General features: G+C 36.6%; 1 protein-coding gene across 1 annotated transcript; it reads right to left on the bottom strand.

The window, feature by feature from the left end:
* Positions 1-257: 257 nt before the first annotated feature.
* On the bottom strand, positions 258-17125 carry trmt44 (tRNA methyltransferase 44 homolog). The gene is made up of 11 exons (XM_046852520.1): positions 16676-17125; positions 16439-16553; positions 14740-14959; positions 14476-14544; positions 14215-14322; positions 13784-13855; positions 11349-11455; positions 8869-9052; positions 7545-7908; positions 2174-2290; positions 258-617 (listed from the first exon to the last, which is right to left on the bottom strand). Exons 1-11 carry the CDS (start codon positions 17028-17030, stop codon positions 385-387), a joined length of 1944 nt encoding a protein of 647 aa, XP_046708476.1. The 5' UTR covers positions 17031-17125; the 3' UTR covers positions 258-384.
* Between the last annotated feature and the right edge of the window lie 2313 nt (positions 17126-19438).

Here is a 19438-nt window from a genome sequence, read left to right on the forward strand (position 1 = left end):
AGAATCTGGACAATAACCTACCTATTGGCCTGCCCCCACACAGCATGCCAAATTATTTATGCCTTTAACATTTAGCGCATGCTACCCCAGACACATTCAAAGGATTTTTTTGTGTCCTAATGGGGAACCTCCAGTCAAAATGCAAAAAGAATTGTATTGTGCGGTCCCAAGTTTCTCCTTGCAAGTGTTATCAAAAAATAATCTGATCTATTGCTCTGCAAACAAGTGAAAAAAGAAGGCATTAAGAAAGTCGATAATTTAGCTCTGAATTCTAGTTTAATCCTCAGTTGAAAGGGTTAAAAAAAAAAAAAAGCAAGCTAAATCACAATGCGAGTCTTAATAGATCTTCAAATTTACATATAAACATAAAAAAGTTCACATTGATCATGATTCTGTGTAGGTCCTGTGCTTTTTCAGGGGGCGTGTGGAAGGGCAGAGGTCATCAGCCCCATGGGCAAAAACGCAGTCTTTGTTGGACAGCGGGCATCCATCAGGGTGGTGAGTGTGGAACCAGCAGAGTCTTGTTTTTAAAGCTGCTGAGATTTGGGATTTGCGCTTCGGGTCAGTCTGGGTGCTACGAGTGCGCCAGTCACGAATGTGAACCTGTCCACCTACCACTGTGAAGAAGAGAGAACATAAAAAACAGTGTGAGCTCATTTTGACCCAGTGCTACATTCCAGAACAAAAATACTCAACTTAGCCCTGATTTGAAGAAAAAAAAAATTAATTAAAAAAATAAATAAATGTAAAAAAGCTCCAGTAATAGTTATTTGGAAACTGACAATTTTTCCATGGGGAGGTGGGGGTTCATGCCATTTTGCGAAAGTATCTCAGGGTCATAGTCGCACCTTAAACTGTCATGTCATTGCATGCATCTTAAAATAACACGTGGTATTTTTTTTTTTTAATAAAATGGCCAGATGAAAAACAAAGTAATATAGAAAACACTACATGTAAAGATTCCATTATGTCCTTTATGTGTTTTGTAATCAATATCTACACAAGAGACTAGAGGAAGCTTTTGCTCTTTTCTATAGTTCACCAAGTGTAAGCTGGGTTTCAAATGGCAAAAAATGTTCAATACAGGCGATGTTAAAAGTGCAATTGTCAAAGAAACGACATAATTCCCAGCACGGCAAACACGTTAAGGTCATGCGACCTATTAATCATCACACACACTACAACTATGACTCATAATAAAGGTCAAAACCATCAGTTTGCATTAAAATGATGTGTGTATGGTGCATGCATTTAGGCAACTGTAGTGTGACCATTACGCTACATAAAGACATGCGCATACATGAAGTTCTATCTTATTTATACAGAAACTGTGCATTGCTTTCTCTGTGCAAAGCAAAAATCATTACAGACATTCCATTCCACAACATTGCACGACCTTTCAAATTGATAGGTCATTCTAAAAAAGGCAATTGATTTTGACTACTATAAAAACCCATTCTTTACACGTTTTATTTCTGTTCCAATTTAAAAAAATATATAATTTTACATTTTTAAGATAATTTTTTTTAAAATAAAATGTTATTTTGCTTTTATATTTTTGGACTGTAGCTTACTATATTATTGGCATTTACACTAGACTTTGACTGTGTATGTACTACATGTACAATATTACTCAGTTTGCCACGTTTTTGAGCTGCGTACAAAGTTGACAATGTTTATTACTTTTTCACTTGTTTAGATTAACAGTTTATTTTTCATATCTGCACTATGGGTGTTACAACTGTCACACAAGAACTTCATTGTACACAGATTGTTAAAGCACTCTTTTATGCACATCACAATAAACTAGAAGTCAACCATGAAAACTTGAACTAGAAGTAGTTAGAGACCAGCAGAATTCTCTTTGCAGAATATTCCTGTAAGTGCAACCTTTTATTCAATATTCAATTTCTTAGTAAATCGAATTTGCCTGCCGTTTTTCTTTTCTTATGCTCTAATTTGGCTGCCGAATTCCAATTTATCGTCTTCAAGATGGACTGGACTTTGATAAGGATGAGCTGGATGTTCTGTATTAGTCTGCTCTGTACTTGTACACAGCACAATCTTTTTTTTTTTTTTCCTACTTTTAAAAATTCAAAGAAATGGCTGTCAAAATCAGTCAAAACCTCACAACATAGAAGCTAAATGTGTATTTGGGAAAACTGCCAAATACCTCGGAACACTTGATGGTTGTTTTTCAGCAGAGTCTGTAGTCCTCCGCACTCTTTCTTCAGTGTCTGCAATGTGGACTGGCTCAGGAGCTCAGCTACCTCACGGACAGAGAGAGAGCCTGAAGGATGGATAGAAAGCATGAGTTCAGACAGGAATTGAATACATTTGACACAAAAGTAGGGAACAAAAAATTTGGATTAACAAATGAAGTTCTGTTTGGGGAAAAAAAAGGTGTAATGGTTTCAGTGGTGGGCGGTCAGGGCCAGCAAAGCCTTCTCTGCTGGCCTAAACACTATTAGAAGCACTGACCTACATTTAAATCCTAAATTCTAAAATTTGTTCCATGAAATCTGATCAATTAATTCTCTTTATTTTGTAGCGTTTCTCTTGGCAGCACTGCTTCCAGTATGTGAATGTTAGATTTTTTTGTCCAGATTTCAGCCTCTATGTGCTGCAATGTCAATCTAATTTGCCCAGGGCATCCAAGACCTGTTATGATGGCCCTTTTACCATTGAGAATATTATCAATGGGTCTTCAACCAATCAGATTTGATATTCGCCTCACAGGGCTAGCTAGTTGGCCCAGTATAGCGTCAGCATTTTTTCAGTTGGTCAGAGGGAAACAGTTACAGCCAAGTTCGACTGGCAAAACACGTGTGTAGCCCTCGGCACACATTAATACATCTGAGTTAGACTATTTTATGCCTACGGAGGAAAAGAAATTGATTTGCATTCAGACACACTTAAAAATGAATTTTGAAGAAAAGCTAGATTGGATTAAGTCGGGTAAGTCCTCATTGAAGGCCCAGGTATCAAATGCACGGCCACTGAATAGTTTATTAATTTTATACTACACCAATTTGCTAATGGTTACAGTGAACAATACATATTTCTTTATATGTTTATAATTCCATTTGATGTTAATCGCACTTATCACTTCTATAATAACAACTATAAACAGTCGTTCCCTCAACACTCTTTTTCTCTCAAGTTAAAAAGAAAGTCAAAAAGAAAACAGCAGCTTGTCATGTTTTGTTAAAAATGGAAAGCTCAAAGTCCTCCAAACTAAATTTTCAACTGCAGACACCCATTATACTTTCACAACTGTTAAATAAACATCTGCTTACATTTTTCACCATATCTCCAATTTCAATGTTTTTCTTTCTCTAACAGAATGCTTTTAACTCTGTTTATTATTAATCTAAGATTATGTGAGTGTCTGCCATGCAAGTCACTGTAAATAAGATGCTATCTACCAATAACATAACAATTGGAAAATGACAAATGGGTGAATTAACATAAAACTATGATTTGAATTACAGCTGGCACTATGGTCACAGTTGTTATGGAATTCAATACCTTCTGACCAATCTGATTTCGAGAATGGGACAGTGCAGCAGTACAATGAAAAATGTAAAAAATATATATTTACTGTATTTGTATTTTTTTTTAACACCTTTTACACCTTACCTTTTTTACTCTCAATGCATCTTGGCTTGATTTGCAATTATGTTATTCCAGCCAAAAACACTTCACATCCAATTACAAACTGCTCTGCATGAAACACAAACACAATCTGCATTGCCATGAGGGGAAACTGAGGGGAAAATCTGGTAGCAGACACCATCCAAAAGTCTGGGAACTTGCTGAAGTGACTGTATTCAAATTTAAACCAAGGCTGTTGTTTTCCAAGATTTTTAAACTTACTACATTTATCAATGGCCAGCCTTCACTAGTACAAACCTAGCCATTTTCAAAACACATCCAACACATCTCCCATTTTTAAAAACAGTCTGTATACATCTGGGAATTGAGGTGTCTGCTACAGGATTTACCTGCTCAAAAGTCCTGGGTACTCCTTGTCTGTTTTGTATTAATATACACTATGCATATTTACTAAGTGAAACATCTGGATTGCAAATAGACAAGTTCAGCATTCGGACCCTTTTCATTTCAATTCAATTCATTTTTATTTGTATAGCGCTTTTAACAATGAACACTGTCTCAATTTGAAGCCATGCTATTGTAAGAGATGCAATATGCAGTTTAAAACTGTCTTGTTAAAATATGCAAAGCCTTCCATAGAAAAAGATGTGGATGCATGGATGAAAGAATATGTTGCTCTTTAAAACTTGTATATACTTTTTTTTAGCATTGATGGTGCCTTTCCAGGTTCCACAGGCACTAATGCATCCCGATACATCAGATGCAGGCTTCTGAACTGAGTTGCAATGTCCCTCTCCTCTTTATACTGAAGAATGTGGCATCTGTGGTTTTAAAACGAATTTCAAATTTCAATATTTCTACTGTGATCATTTTCACATATGGCTTCTTCTTTGCATGATAGATGATAACCTGCATTTGTGGATAGCACAGTGAATTGTGTTCACAGACAGTGATTTGCTGGAAGTGCTTTTGAGCCAATGCAATGCAATTTCTATTACAGAATCATGCCTTATTTTTAACGCATTGCCACCTATGAGCCCGGACATAACAGGGCAACCAATATCGATGTTTGCCCTTGTCCCTCATGCACAGAGATTACTCCAGATTCTCTGAATCTTTTGATGACATAATGAACTGTATATAATGAGATATTAAAAGATATTTATTATTGTATGTAAAGGAACAGAGATTTCTTTGGATTCTCTGAAACATTTAATGATATTATACACTGTATATGATGAGCTATTTAAAGTCATCACAATTATATGGTGAGGAACATTATTCTGAAGTTGTTCCACAATTTCTAGATGCAGTTTATTGTAAGATTATCCTAGTATGTCCTATTCATTTTGGATTGTCCTTAAATGACTAAAATCTTTTGGAAAAAAAGCTGCCTTATGCAACCTGATTTCGGAATAATTTGTACTGACAAGCAAACCCCAATATCTAAATTTAGTACCAGGAGCAGACGGAGTTTCCTAATGCCTTAAGTAGACGTTACAAACAAGGTGGGTTTCCAGTCTGGGCTGAAGACTTGTTACCATAGTAACAAGGCCCACTCATTAATTGAAGAGACTGTTGTTGTACTGCAGAATTGTCTTCCACACAGACTGGCCAACCACATCTATTAACAGCAGGAACCCCTGAGGCTCCTTAATGTGGCATACTGAATGTTACTGGGGAATCTGAAAGTGTCCCCATAGTCTCTGTACTGTAGAGTGACATGAACGACTCTTCTATAATGATGTCCTGATGTTTCAGCATGCTTGATTCAGGTAATGTCTAAGCTAGCTGAAAAAAGGATAAGGAAAGGTACTAAGTATGCTGTACTGCTGTACACAGTATAAAATTTAAGCTAGGAGACAATAGCCTAGAATTCCTGACGCCAGACACCATAATTTCTGCAGTGCTAATACAATATCAATAGCCCATTTAGAGCTGCCCTTTAGAGCACAAGCAACGAATGGGGATTTATGGCTGAGTGGAGCAAGAAACTGAAAGGAATCTCACTGTTTGTGTTTATGTTCACATAATTCCATCCGCCGCTTAACCATGGCTTCAGGTTACATATCAGGATATCCAAAATATAAGCTAAAGTAACTGTATTAACTACATTAATGCCTCCAGATTCATGGCACTGATAATGTGTGAATTTATTATTCAGCTTTACTGTAAATCACTGTGGACAAAATTCAATTTCTGTTGATATCCTGCCATAATTATCAATTGATAGTACTTCACTGTCATTAACACTAGACATTTTGCACACAGGAATTAACCCAGACAGCCAAAATGCATTGTAAAGCTCTTTATGAAGGCTAATGGGAGCAATATAAAACCACATAATTCAAGATAAACCGATCATTTTTTTCCTTTCCATAATTTGATATAGTGCATTTGTCTTCACATGCTGATATATGCTGCATATCACTGCATACAGCTCTCTGTGGCTGTGAAACGCCCTGCAAACAGCAAGTTAAACACTGATTTGATAAAGTAGGTGATTGCCTTAACAACCACTTTCTTCATTTATCATACATAAGTGATTCACTCATGTTATAGCAAAACATACTATATAGCTCATACTATAAATCTTTTGAAAATAAAGAATTCAGCAGGTGTGCACATCAGTGTAGTTTTTAAGTGCTGGAGAAGTTAAAGAGTTCAAGAGAAACTGTTCCTGTGCTTTGCTTTTGCGCGTCACATAGATTTTTTTTTAGTTTACCAGCATCTCAAACGTCATAATTTCAGCATATTGAACTAGACAGAAAACATTGCGTAATGAATTTTGTCTCTTGTGGGTGTGCACAGTCCAGGTTTAAAGCTCTGCACCAGTATATATAAAGCGTATAAACACCTGAAAAACTGAGAGGTAAATTAAAGCCTGTAAGCTGCATGTAAATATGTGTTGCAGTTGTTTTTACAAAATGTTATGTTCCATAACATAGTTTAATTCAAATGAGTTCAGAGAAAAAAAATAATGAAAAATCTCAGAAGAAATCAGATTAAAATAATAAGCAAAATTATGAATGCATGCTGAAAGCAAGCATGGTGGCACAGTGTGTAAGGTTCTATTTCACAGCCATTTCACAGCTTCAGGGTCACCATTCGATCATGAGCTTAGGTTACTGTCTCCGCGGATGGATGTACACCCAAACAGCCGAAATGTTTGTTCAAAAGGGTTCTCTAGTTTAAGCACTTTGTGCAAACTGAAATTGAATAGATTGATGATGAAGTGCATTTGTATTCTCCATGTAAGACAAAATGTCCAAGACTGGGCAATTCAATTTATTTTTATTATTTAGATTTTATTTAATTTATGTTTTATTTTGCTTAGAATATTGACATTCCAATTTGAATATCAGAATATTCTTAAAAAAGAAAAATGTGTGGCTATTTGTAAGGGTGTGCTTGCATTATTATGCTATTATAATATAAAAGTAGTGAAAAATGGCATTGAAATAACAGTAATATCATTTCTCTTAATTATTTCTGGGAAAATATATCGTCCAACAAACGTAACTTTCTTAAGAGACCTAAGATTGAATGTTTTCAGTCATCCAGATCACTTCAATTGCCAACTGTAGTAAATCAGTATGACTTGTGATAAATGTGGAAAAAGCTATTTATGTGAGAAACATTGTGATCATGAACAGATACAGGCCTTCAAATACAAATATGTTTATGATAATAACACTTAAGTCTAGTGATTCATATAATTTTACAATTGTGACTTCATGCTATAATTCCCTGCCTTACATTGTTAAATGAATACATGTTCAAGCGGTTGAGACAAAGTTCAACTTCCCCAGTCAACTATCCTCATCTTTTTCACAGCTCGTTAACAAATGCAGTCATTACCATTCACTCACTATGCACTTATGACTCACACCTAACAGTAAAAGCAAATGTCATGCTCTTCTTACCTCCGGCATTCCACCTAATATGCTCCTTTCCAATCTTGTCAGTTTCCTTCTCCTCTATTTTCTTTCCAGTGAGTCCCAGCAAGGCCTTCGCCACCTTCAGGACAACACCATCTACAAAGTCTCTAGGAAGAGCAGCACAGTTTCTGACTGTCTCAATCTTTTCCCTCGGCTGGAAGCCATTTCCCCATTCACATCCTTGGGCTTTCTGTCGGTCTTCATGATGAGGTCCACTGTGTTCTTTCTGAGTAATAACTGTCACGTTGCTGATGAAGGCCTGCCGTCCACTAATGTAGTGTGTTCTTTTCACTTCTGCTAACTCTTCCTCAGCTTGCTCATAACTCCTACTCATCCCAATTAAGCAGACCTGCAAAAAACATGGCATGACCCTATGAGATTTTTAAATCTGGTTTCCAGCAAACACTACTCGTCTTGCTTGTTATTCGAAATGGAAAAACAAGTACATTGGTTCAAATTCTGACCCAAAAAACATCCATGCATTTAATATTGAGATGAAAAATGGATAGTGATTTTTTTTTTCTCACAAATCAATTTGCACATCGAATTGAATCGTCAGAATGTATCCAAGTCAAATTATCATGAATCTTATTATGAATGTAGCCTGCACATTCATGCAATTATCCATTAAACCAATCATGTTGCAGCAGTTTAATGCATAAAACCATGCAGTATTTGTCCAGTGTTAATGATTGCATCCTGTTTACATTAATAAACCTGAAAAATAAAAGAAGTATATCGGAAATTGCTGATCCTCCGGTCTCTAAAGTTTACAACATGACGTTTGATGTGAACATTAACTTAAGCTTTGCCAGTTTTTTGCCCTAGTGCTGCTCTCTGCTGATTGCCCGAATGAATGAGCGCATGGATGAGCTGTAGTGGTGGCAGTAAGTTTATAAAATAGAAACAAAAAAAATAGATATCAGAAAGTAGAAACAAATCTAAAGTAGAAACAAAAAACGATAAAAATTCTTTGTTTAATAAAACTATTATTTTATATTAATAATAAACACAAGGTGAGCCCATTTTATGGACAGAACAGTAATGTTTTATTGGTATAAAAACCCAAGGAGTTGCAGCAGCTTCAATCATGCCTCAGCTATTCAGCTTTTTTATAATGAAACTTGAATACATTTAAATAAATATTTTTTATTCTTATTTCAAACAGCCATCTATACTACTAGATCAGACAAAAAGACAGAAAGCAATATCTTACCTTACTCATTATAAATAATAATAATTTTAAAAAAATACTTAAAAGAATCATTTGTGGTGAAAAAAATATATGAAGAAATTGCTTTTTTCATACCCGCTTGGTGGAGGGAATCCTTAGACAATCTTCATCTGTTTGGAAGCCACATGCTATGCTGACCTCATTGATAAAGTCTATATACTCCCTGTACTGAGACTTTTTGCACTGCCGGCGCTGGTACTTCCCACAGAAGTCAAAGAAGCAGCAAGGGAGCACGAAGTATCGGCAAAAATAGGATGATCTGTGTATAGAAAAATGCGGAAACATGACATCTTAAATATATCGTAGTACAAAACTAAAAGTGCTGAACTTGAGATCTGAGTTTATTTTGTTTGTTTGCTTGTTTTGGTGTAACACATTATGCTAAAAAAAAAAAATACATATTATTTCCAAACAAACCTTGCAAGCCATTAGAGATGTACAGAGGTAAATATACGACCCCACCAAACAGAGAGACATGTATGGCAAGTGATACCATGGTTAAAGAAAACAAAGCTGAATATGTTCGAAATGTTTTGAATCTGAGTCCTCATTTACTGCTGACAATAACAATAGCTGAGATATGACTCATGCGCTAAGCTAAAGATCTCCACCTAGTGTCTAATCCACCCAAAGCGAAAAAATAATCATGAACAATGTACAGTTTCTAATGAGACAGGCTTATCCTGAAACATGTCATACTGCAAGAGGTGGCAAACGTACGCACATCCTTTACTTAAGTAGAAGTACAGATATTCATGTTTTAAAAGACTCTGGTAAAAGATGAAGTACCGACTACTTTTTCACTCAAGTTGAAGTAAATACGTTTTGGCTCTGCCATGTACTTAAGTAAAAAGTAGCCATTACTACTACCTGTTTTAGTGTCACACTGGTAACTGAACCTCACATCATATTAATGACAGATGACAGAGAAACAGAGAGCGCACCCTGTCTGTCTTTTTTTTATTTTACAAAAGCACAATGTTTTGTTGTTTTATGAGTGTATACAAATAAAAGTAGACCTTTTACAGATTTAAATGATGTATTGCTCTCATCTGTATGATAAACTTAAATAATTTTTTTTGTTGTTTTTTGTTTCAAAATTATGAGGAAAAGGTGCCACAGAACGATTCTAGGGGGTTCATTTCTGGATGTGTTCATTATGGCAGATTTTGGTGGTTGATGTGAGACTTTTTGGTTTATTTTTTGACAGCCATATATATATATATATATATATATATATATATATATATATATATATATATATATATATATATATATATATATAAATTTCAGATTTTGTTATCTAATAAATGTATCCAGGCTGAACAACCACCATACAGAACACAACGCAGAGAAAAGATGATCACTTGATCAAGAATGTTGACCGCTGACTCCCTCTGTCTCATCTACGTTAGCCCCATACTTCTTGTTGCCATTTGCCTTGCCTGTTGTTAGCTTCGTAAACTAGCCTTTGTCAAGTGTGTAGTGTGTAAAAGACAGGAAATAATACACCAGTGGTAGATACTGACATTTTACTGAATAGATTAAAACTAAAGTATCGATATAATATTATACTTTGTACTTTGTTACTTCACACCTCTGCTTACTGCTGCTTACACCTAATTTTTCAGCTGAATATAGGGAAAGAGTTTGAGGCACACAATTTATAGGATGTCTTTGGATGCGGTAACATTTCATTTTCCCTTTACTTAAAATAGGGGACACAAACCTGTTACAACACGGCAATGCCCCTGTGCACAAAGCAAGCACCATGAAGATATGGTTTACAAGGTTTGGATTGCAGGATCTTTTTTGGCCTGCTATACAGATCTGACCTCCAGACTACTGAACACCTTTGGGATGAGTCAGAACATTAACTGTATATTGCATCAGGTATACCTCATCCTACATCCGTACCTGACTAAAAAACCATTATACAACCACTCTCAAATCAGATCCCTGAAAAGGTTATTATAAAAACAAAAGGAGGTGAGATGATCAGAAAGCACACACAAACCTTATGGTTAGGTTTCCACAAACTTTTGCCTAGTGTGATTTCAAGAGAAAAATCTTGAATCTAGCCAAATTCTAGTCAAATTTCCATTATAAAAGATCAAAGAAACAATTATATTGAGTTTTTACTTAACTTTTAGTATTGGCAGAAAAGTTTAATCATTTTAAACATTTATTCTAGAATGAAGCAAAAATCTGTCAAAAAAGTTCTCAAAAAGTGCTGAGTTTAACCATGTAAATGGTTTTGCCAGACCGTACACTTATAGTAACATCTCTTTTATCTGTTCCTGCAAGCTGCAGAAGATTAACTCATAAATATCCCCATCTACATTAAGGTCATTTTTAAGATGTTCCCCTTAATGACAATTGTTTTAACCTGACTATGGATCTGAAATTCAGACAGTGAGCTTTGAAATCCATGACAGTTGATTTTAAACAAACAGCCAAGGACCAGCAATAAGTGTTCATACCCCTTCACAGTCATTTAGTGGAGATCAGGTGGCACTTCAGCATTCATAGTAAATTGCCATCTGATGACTTGCCTGGCTGCTATAACGGGGATCCATGGCGTGAGCTCATCTGAGTGGTTTCCAATCAGCCAGTCAGTCTCAGGGAAAAGGAACGCGGCACTGGGTGTGATAGCCGTTTCCTGAAATAGAGGAGAGTGACCGGTGCATTTCATTATCAGTGGCTAAAGGTGTAATGACACTGAGTCGCTCGTCTCGTGCTAGAAATGGAAAAAGGCAAAGCTGATGTGCTTGAATGATCACAGTTTTAGTTTCACATGGTGAAAGGATTCAGCAATTCTTTTGTAAAAATGGTTTTACATAAAAATTTCATGCAGTGTTCATAATGAGTGCTATTAAATATCATTTATCTTTTTTCCCCAGTATATAATAGTGTGGATATACATTTATTACAAATGGTTAATAGGAAGTGATAAGGGGGGTGGGGAGGAAGATAAGGCAGAATCCTCCTACTCCTGATCTACTTGATATGTAACCTATTTACTGTTACATATCATCTTATAGAGATGGAAAAGTAAAAATATCAAGACTTGGTCACGTTCATTAAAAAACATGACACAAATCACAGTGCATCAATTGTTTAAAACCCAAAAGAAACCTTGCTCATGCATACAATGCCTATAAATATGTAAATGTCGCATCATTTAACTAAGCTAAAGCGAAAAACCACTTTCGTGGATGTCCCATTTTATTTCCAGCAGGCCTCGATGCTGATGGACACACCATTTGAGAAATTCAGCAGTGCAGCACTGCAGGGACTCCACTGGTACAGGGGTGCTCACACTAAAAGCACATCAATTCCCATCGGCCACAGCACTGTATAACCTGCATGCCTCCTTTAAAGGAGAAACATTATAAATTATTCAGCTGGATCTTGTTTTTTTTCTAATGAGAAGACTACATTAAAGAAAATGGTTCTCATAGAATAAAGCAGACAAAGAAAAACATATTTACTGTCATGTGAAAAATACAGTACACCCTATTTGAAATCTATGGTTTTATGTACCAGGACATAAATGAAAATGATCAGGACCTAATCAGGCTATTTAGTATTAGTTAAATACCACCTCATATGAACAACACATGACGTAACTAACTAACTAACTATCTATCTATCTATCTATCTATCTATCTATCTATCTATCTATCTATCTATCTATCTATCTATCTATCTATCTATCTATCTATCGGTTTTAGGCAAGTGAGAAAAAAGGCTGTAAAGTAATTGTTTCTTTTTTATTAATAAAATGTAAAGTAATTGAACAGAAGAGAAATCCTAATCAAATTTATATTTGGTGTGACACCCTTTGCCTAAAAAGCAGCATCAATGTTCCTCTAGATACTATTGTACACAGATTTTAAAGAAAACAGCAGGTCTTATGTGTCTTCAAGTAATCCCAGATAGACTCTATGATATTAAAATCAGGACTCTGTGTGGGCCAATCACTTTTTCCAGACTCCTTGTTTTTCTGTACACCTAAGATTCTGCAAACAACTTGCCTTCTTCTACAACCAAATTTGTATCAGTCCAGAGCACCTGCTGTTATTTTTCTGCACCTCTGTTCCAATGTTTTTGTCCATACAGTGCATCTGGTAAGTATTCACAGCGCTTCACTTTTTCCACCTCTCGTGATGTTACAGCCTTTCATAGACAAGTGTGTGCCTTTACAAATCATGTCCAATAAACTAGATTTTCCACAGGTGGACTGCATTTAAGTTGTAGAAACATCTCAAGGATGATCAGTGGAAAGGAAGATCTTGTTTCCACATCGAAAGCATTGTTTTGTCGCTGCAATTCTTTAATTAACAACATTTCTGGCCAGATTCTAAAGATGGTAGATGGGTTTACCTGGGTCTCACTGGTTTCCCCCAGTTCTTTCCTGGTGGTACTGCTGGAAAATCCATCTTCCAATGTTGAAAGGAATTAATCATGATGTGTCTTTAATCTGCTGAATTAAGTTTCCTTGCCGGACCACTCTTTTTAAAACTCAGACTGTCATGGTGTATGACATAAAACTGTCTTTCTCAACCTCATTTTAGTAGCAGAGTTTGGATGTTTGTCACCCAGTTTGAAGTCTGTGTTTTAACCTACATATGAAATTGATAATCATTAGCACCTGCTTGGTATAATTGGTTAATCATACACCTTCCTCTGATCTTAAAATCTCCTGACTATGTCCAAGTGTGAATTGAAGGCCAAAGGGTGGTCACACCAAATATTTATATGATTTAGATTTTTCTTCTGTTATATATATATTGAAAACATTATTTTCAGCATTTCATTACACCAGCCTAAAACGTTTGTACAGTACTGTGTGTGTGTGAGATCAGTTAAACCGTTCTGAAGCCGATCAAACAAGGGTACCTAGTTGATTTATCCATTGAAAAAGATGCTTACTTTTTGTATGAAGCACATAAATAAAGCATTTGTGCAGATTTGCATCTCTTACCTCCAAGTGTGTACTGGGTCCATACATGTCCCAAATCTTTCTCTTCCGAATGTCAATTCCCTTACCAGGATGCTGTAAAACAAGAGTCTGTGACTGCTCTAGCCAGCAAAATCAGTGACTAATCAGCCCATGCACATCAGGGTCACTATGTATAATTACATTTCGGCATCCGAGTGTGAATCCATGTGGAGGGACTGTGAAGGGTATGGATTTTTAATTCGCCATATGATTAAAAAGGTGACAGAAAAGCTAGCTTTCATTATCCTCTTCACCTGGCTTCTACCGTGTCATTGATTTTAGTGCTGAAACAATCTTGGTAGATTAGAAAATCTCAGCGACAAATGCCAGTCACAAAGCTAAAACTCAGGGTGTCTGGTGCATGGTTTAATGATTAAACACCACAACACATAGAAATAACAGTAAAGACATACCCCTTCATTGTTTAATATGTGAACAAGCAGGCCATTTCCACAACCGAGATCCACAAAAGATTGTTTCGATGTTATTCCTTTTTTAACTCGCTCCTCACCCCATAAAACCTGCAAGATGACATTAAATGAAAGATAATTTGCTTGCAACACTTCACTTGGACATTTTTTTATTAAATACATTACTAAAAGGTTACATAAGCTAAAGTTGCAAACTTTTATTACCAGCACGACACAATAGAAAAGAAATTAGGTTAAACTTACTATAAGATATGTAGCAATGGCAACATCTTCAAAGACAAATTTCTCTGGATCAGTTACCTCAGGCCAGACCTACAACACATATGTAGTAACTGGATATACAAGCGTTTTTGTAAAACTGTAAACTTTTTTGCAGTTCTAGATAATCTTATTGTGTTTTCGCCCTTTGCTACCTTTGCTTCCATCAACCAAAAGTCGAGTTATAAAGAATTAAGCTTAACAAATATTGTAGAGCTATTAAACAAATACTAATCAGATGAGCAATACCTTGACAATCGCTTTGTACTTGTTTTTCAACTGCTGGTAAAGGATGCTGTACTTCTCGACAGGAAGGAGAGACAGAGTACTCTTGAACTCTGTGGTTTTGCTCTCTGTTGCCCACTTTGCTAGTTTAGGAAGAAGCTCTGAAGTCAGCCAGGTGAGTTTGGGGAAAGCCACACCATCACTATACCACTGATCAGGTTTAAAAGGATTCAAAGACAGTATCCTAGACAAGACAGGAGTATAAAGACAACAATCTAATTAATAATAATGCTGATGACATATTAGAACAGGATTGGACAATAGAAAACTGAATTGTTTCTGTTACAGTGGTGTTTGCAATACAGATAGTAAGGAAGACACTCATGCACTTGAAGCTACAAACTTTCTTTCGGCTTCTCCCATTAGGGGTCGCCACAGCGGATCATCCGCATGTTTGATTTGGCACAAGTTTTTACGCTGAAAACCCCATCCTAACGCAACCCTCCCCATTTATCCGGGCTTGGGACCGGCACTAAAAGTGCACAGGCTCGGTTCCCTGACCAGGGATCGAACCCGGGCCGCAGCGGTGAGAGCGCCGCATCCAAACCACTAGACCACCAGGAAACTCATGCACTTGAAGCTACAATTGTGCTAAAAACACAAAATAATCTTTATAATTTTTTTTGAGATTGTACAGGTATACAGAATGCTGAGGATGGAGCCACCAGGAAGGAGGAAAAGAGGAAGACCAAGGAGGAGGTTTATAAATGTGGTGAGGGAAGACATGCAGGTAGTTGGTTTGAAAGAGGAAGATGTAGAGGACAGAGGGGGGTATGAGACGAATGATCCGCTGTGGCGACCCCTAATGGTAGAAGCCGAAAGAAGTAGTAGTAGTACAGGTATACAGTTCTGGGGTGTTTTTATTTTTTATTTATATAAATCAGACTAAATGTTTTAAATATACTGTGAGCCAACATACTTTATTTCTAACATGTAAGAGCATTATCATAATCAATAAATACTCCTGATATTATTCATTACACCAAGTTTGTATTAAAGCTAAACTTTTATTTGGCTGTGTACTGCCAGTTTTTTTGGGTGGGTTTGTTTTACATGAAAAGTTTGACATATTGTATAGCCATAAAAATATGCTTTTAAAAGCTTTCACTCAAATCTAATGTCTAAAAAGACTTGTTTTACATATAAGAAGTTTTTCTATGCTTAAAGATGATGTGTGAGAATGGTGTGCTTTAAGACTGGGGTCCTGAGTTCAAGTACATGATGTAAGAAAGAGCAAGGACATTTATTTGCCAAATGCAATTGAAATGTATTATTCCCAGATCACAGCTGATTAGAAAGATGCTGCCATGATACAGCACCCCTGGAGGAGTAAGGGTTAAGGACCTAGCCTAAGGCAGCTTTGCAGAGTTGGAGCTTGAACCCTGACGTTCCAATCTGTAACCCAGGGCATTAACCGATCTACAAATCTTCTAAGCTAAATCTTTCTGCGCCAATCCAGCATTTGAGGCCAGTATTAGCCCTGAAAACTAATACACATTACTGAATCAACACATTCTTATGACCAGGTGTACTGGACTGGAAATGTGGCTCTCTCATCAGGAGGTCAATTTCCCTCCTATCTTGACCTCTTGGAATTTTTCTTCCATTCCTGGTATTGTGTTTCATTCTAATCCCTATTAATGCAGTCTGAGAGGGCACTCACCAATCATCAGTCTTTTGGTGTAGTTGGATCTGATAGATATTACTTTCCTTCAGAATGCAGTGGCCTTCACTAGTTTCTTCAACTGGCAGAAATGTCACTGTATGTCCAATCAGATCTGAGGGGAGGGGGAATTACAGATTACAATGTCATAACATAAAACAAAGAAAAACATGCAAAGTAAAATAAATCAATAAATAAATAAAAATTTAAAAAAACAGTGTCCGTGTTAGAGCTTACTTTTTACAACAATCTCCTTGAACAGCTTTAGTCCGTTGCCCTGCAGACCTGCTTTAGGGATGATTGTCCTCCCTCCTACACTCCAGGATGGCTCGGGGTGGGGGCCACTGGCCGCTGTGTGCGCCTTTAGGAGAGGGGAGATTTGCGCTAAATCGTGCACAGTGATGCCGGGGAAGCTGCAGAGACACAACTCGAGATCTTCAAACCTCACAGACTTGTATTCAGTCTCTGTCACTCCACACAGCCGCTTATTCACTACATGAGGCTTCCTTATCCAAACATCAAGCGCACACCAAAAGCCTTCGGGCTTGCACCGAACCTCAGGGTTCATCTCGATCGAAACACTGAAGTCCATGAGTACGGCATAACCTGGAAAAAGTCACATGTACACTGATGCTAGTCACAGTGGTCCAGGTTTGCTAGCAAAAGCGCCGCATTTCAGTCTAAAAGTCCTCGTTCAACCGGTACAGAACAGTGGATTATATGCTACCGGGCGGCACAGAAAGAATAAAAAGTTTATAATGTTTCTTTTTATTTTTATATTTTGCGGACTATTTATCTCTAAAATCTGACCACTTTCAGCACGGCAGGTTCTTGGCAATTATAATAGGGTGGGCTGGAACGAATAATAGGTGGGCAATCAGTGGTAGTGGCCCCAACATCTAACCCAGTTCTCCATTTACTAATATTCACAATATTTTAATCAAATCCAATTCAAAATATATCTGAACAATGATAATGAAAACATCTTCGAAAACTTAAAACCTTAATTGTATTTTAACTTCCAACTCAATATAAATCTTGTTTGTATTGGATCAGTTTAGCTCTCAATTATAATGACATCCTAAATCAACTTATCAAACCTGTTTTCAGACTTTTGAACAAAATCAGAACATTATATTCAACATTTCAATTTTTCCACTTTTATAGAACCTTTTTTAAATTCATTACTTAACCAAAGACAGTATCGGAACATTATACAGGTGCATCTAAATAAATTAGAATATCATTTAAAAGTTGATTTATTTTAGTAATTCAATACAAATATTGAAACTTGTATATTATATAGATCACACACAGACTGATATATTTCAAATGTCTTTTTCTTTCCATTTTGATGATTATTAGGCTTACAGCAAATGAAAACCCAAAATTCAGTATCTCAGAAAATTAGACTATTGTGAAAAAGTTCAATATTTGAGACTTGTGGTGTCACACTCTAAGCAGTTAATTAAATCCAAACACCTGCAAATGTTTCCTGAGCCTTTAAATAGTGTCTTAGTCTGGTCATTTATTGAGATGCACCTGTATAACCACTTTTCTTTTTTGCCACTTTTTTTTATAAAAAAAAAAAATGTTTTTTTCTCTATAACCAACAGAAACCTGAAACTGTATTTGTATTGTTTATCAGTTATATTTCCCACTTTTTCTGTCTATCCATCCATCCATCTACAGCATTAGTCTCCTGTTTTCCTTGGCAAAAATCCTTACAAATTCATCCATGTCTAAAGTATTAAAAGTCAAGGAGAAGGTATTCAGAAAAGACAAGAGGCAAAATGACTGAAGTTTGTCGGATGGGAGGTTGAAGTCACCAAGAACTGTCAGAGGGGTGCTGTCAGAGGGGAAAGTACTGAGGAGCGTGTCCATTTCTTCTAGGAAGTCTCCAAGGGGACCAGGAGGGCGGTAGATGACAATGATGAAAAGGTTGATTGGAGAGGTAACTGAAACTGCATGAAATTCAAAAGAAGACATGGTTAAATGAGACAAAGGGAGAGGTGTGAAACACCATCTCCGTGATAAAAGTAGACCTGTACCACCACCTCTACCAGTTTCTCTTGGTAAGTGAGAGAAAGCATAGGCAGAAGACAGAGCAGCTGGTATAGCAGTGTTCTGTGGGGATATCCAGGTCTCAGTAAGTGCCAGAAAGTCAAAGGTGTAGTGGGAAGCCAAGCCTGTGATAAAGTCAGCTATCCTTACAGCAGACTGACAATTCCAGAGCCCACCTGCCACCGCTGTTTGAGATTGAGACAACAGGGGAGGGTAGATGAGGTTACTGGCGATGTGACATCTGTTCTGTGGATGGGAACGTCTGTGTCTGTAAGAGATGACTACAGAGATGGGTTTGAGGCACATGACTGATCTCCCAGTTTAAGATCAAATGTGTTTTTTAAAAAAGAAAGAAAAAGTACAAATAAGACTTTCTAAAAAATACTAAGAGTTACTGGCTTTAAGGGGCTACCTACTTGTGGGGACTACCTACGGGGCACCTTCAATATAAGTGAGTAAGCCCTGCCCACAATTCACACCTCAAGTTAGACTGAAACTACCCTTGATTAATCACCTGACCAAACTAATAAGCACAGACCAACACTCTAGAATCAACTGAGTTAAATAGATATACAAAGTTAGAATCCTACCTTACCAGAAGAGAGTAGATTCAAGATAGAGCTAAAGCACACATAATATGTATACTAGTATACCCCCCACACACCTGCACCCACACACATATACACCCGCTCCATGGAAAAATCGTCTTGTGTGAAATTGGTCCTTGGTGCAAAAAATAATAATACAATTTGGGGGCCACTGTGCTAGACATTTATTTATTTATTTATTTAGACCAATTTTTATCATGCACAATAACATGCATAGTATATTTGCCAAGTGTACATATTATACGATTTAGTTTCTAATTTAATTATTACATAAAGCATATAATCAAAAAGGGAAATGCCATAATGCAAAATTTTCATTTTGCATTCA

This window comes from Silurus meridionalis, chromosome 6 (assembly GCF_014805685.1).
Source record: "Silurus meridionalis isolate SWU-2019-XX chromosome 6, ASM1480568v1, whole genome shotgun sequence".
In the NCBI taxonomy this organism is placed as follows: Eukaryota; Metazoa; Chordata; class Actinopteri; order Siluriformes; family Siluridae; genus Silurus; species Silurus meridionalis.

Coding starts and splice junctions, on each gene's coding strand:
- trmt44 (XM_046852520.1), bottom strand. CDS start 17,030: ATGGACTTCAGTGTTTCGATCGAGATGAACCCTGAGGTTCGGTGCAAG. Junction 11,456..13,783: donor GACCCAGTACACACTTGGAG/GTAAGAGATGCA, acceptor CCTCTATTTCAG/GAAACGGCTATCACACCCAG. Junction 618..2,173: donor CAACCATCAAGTGTTCCGAG/GTATTTGGCAGT, acceptor TCTTCTTCACAG/TGGTAGGTGGACAGGTTCAC.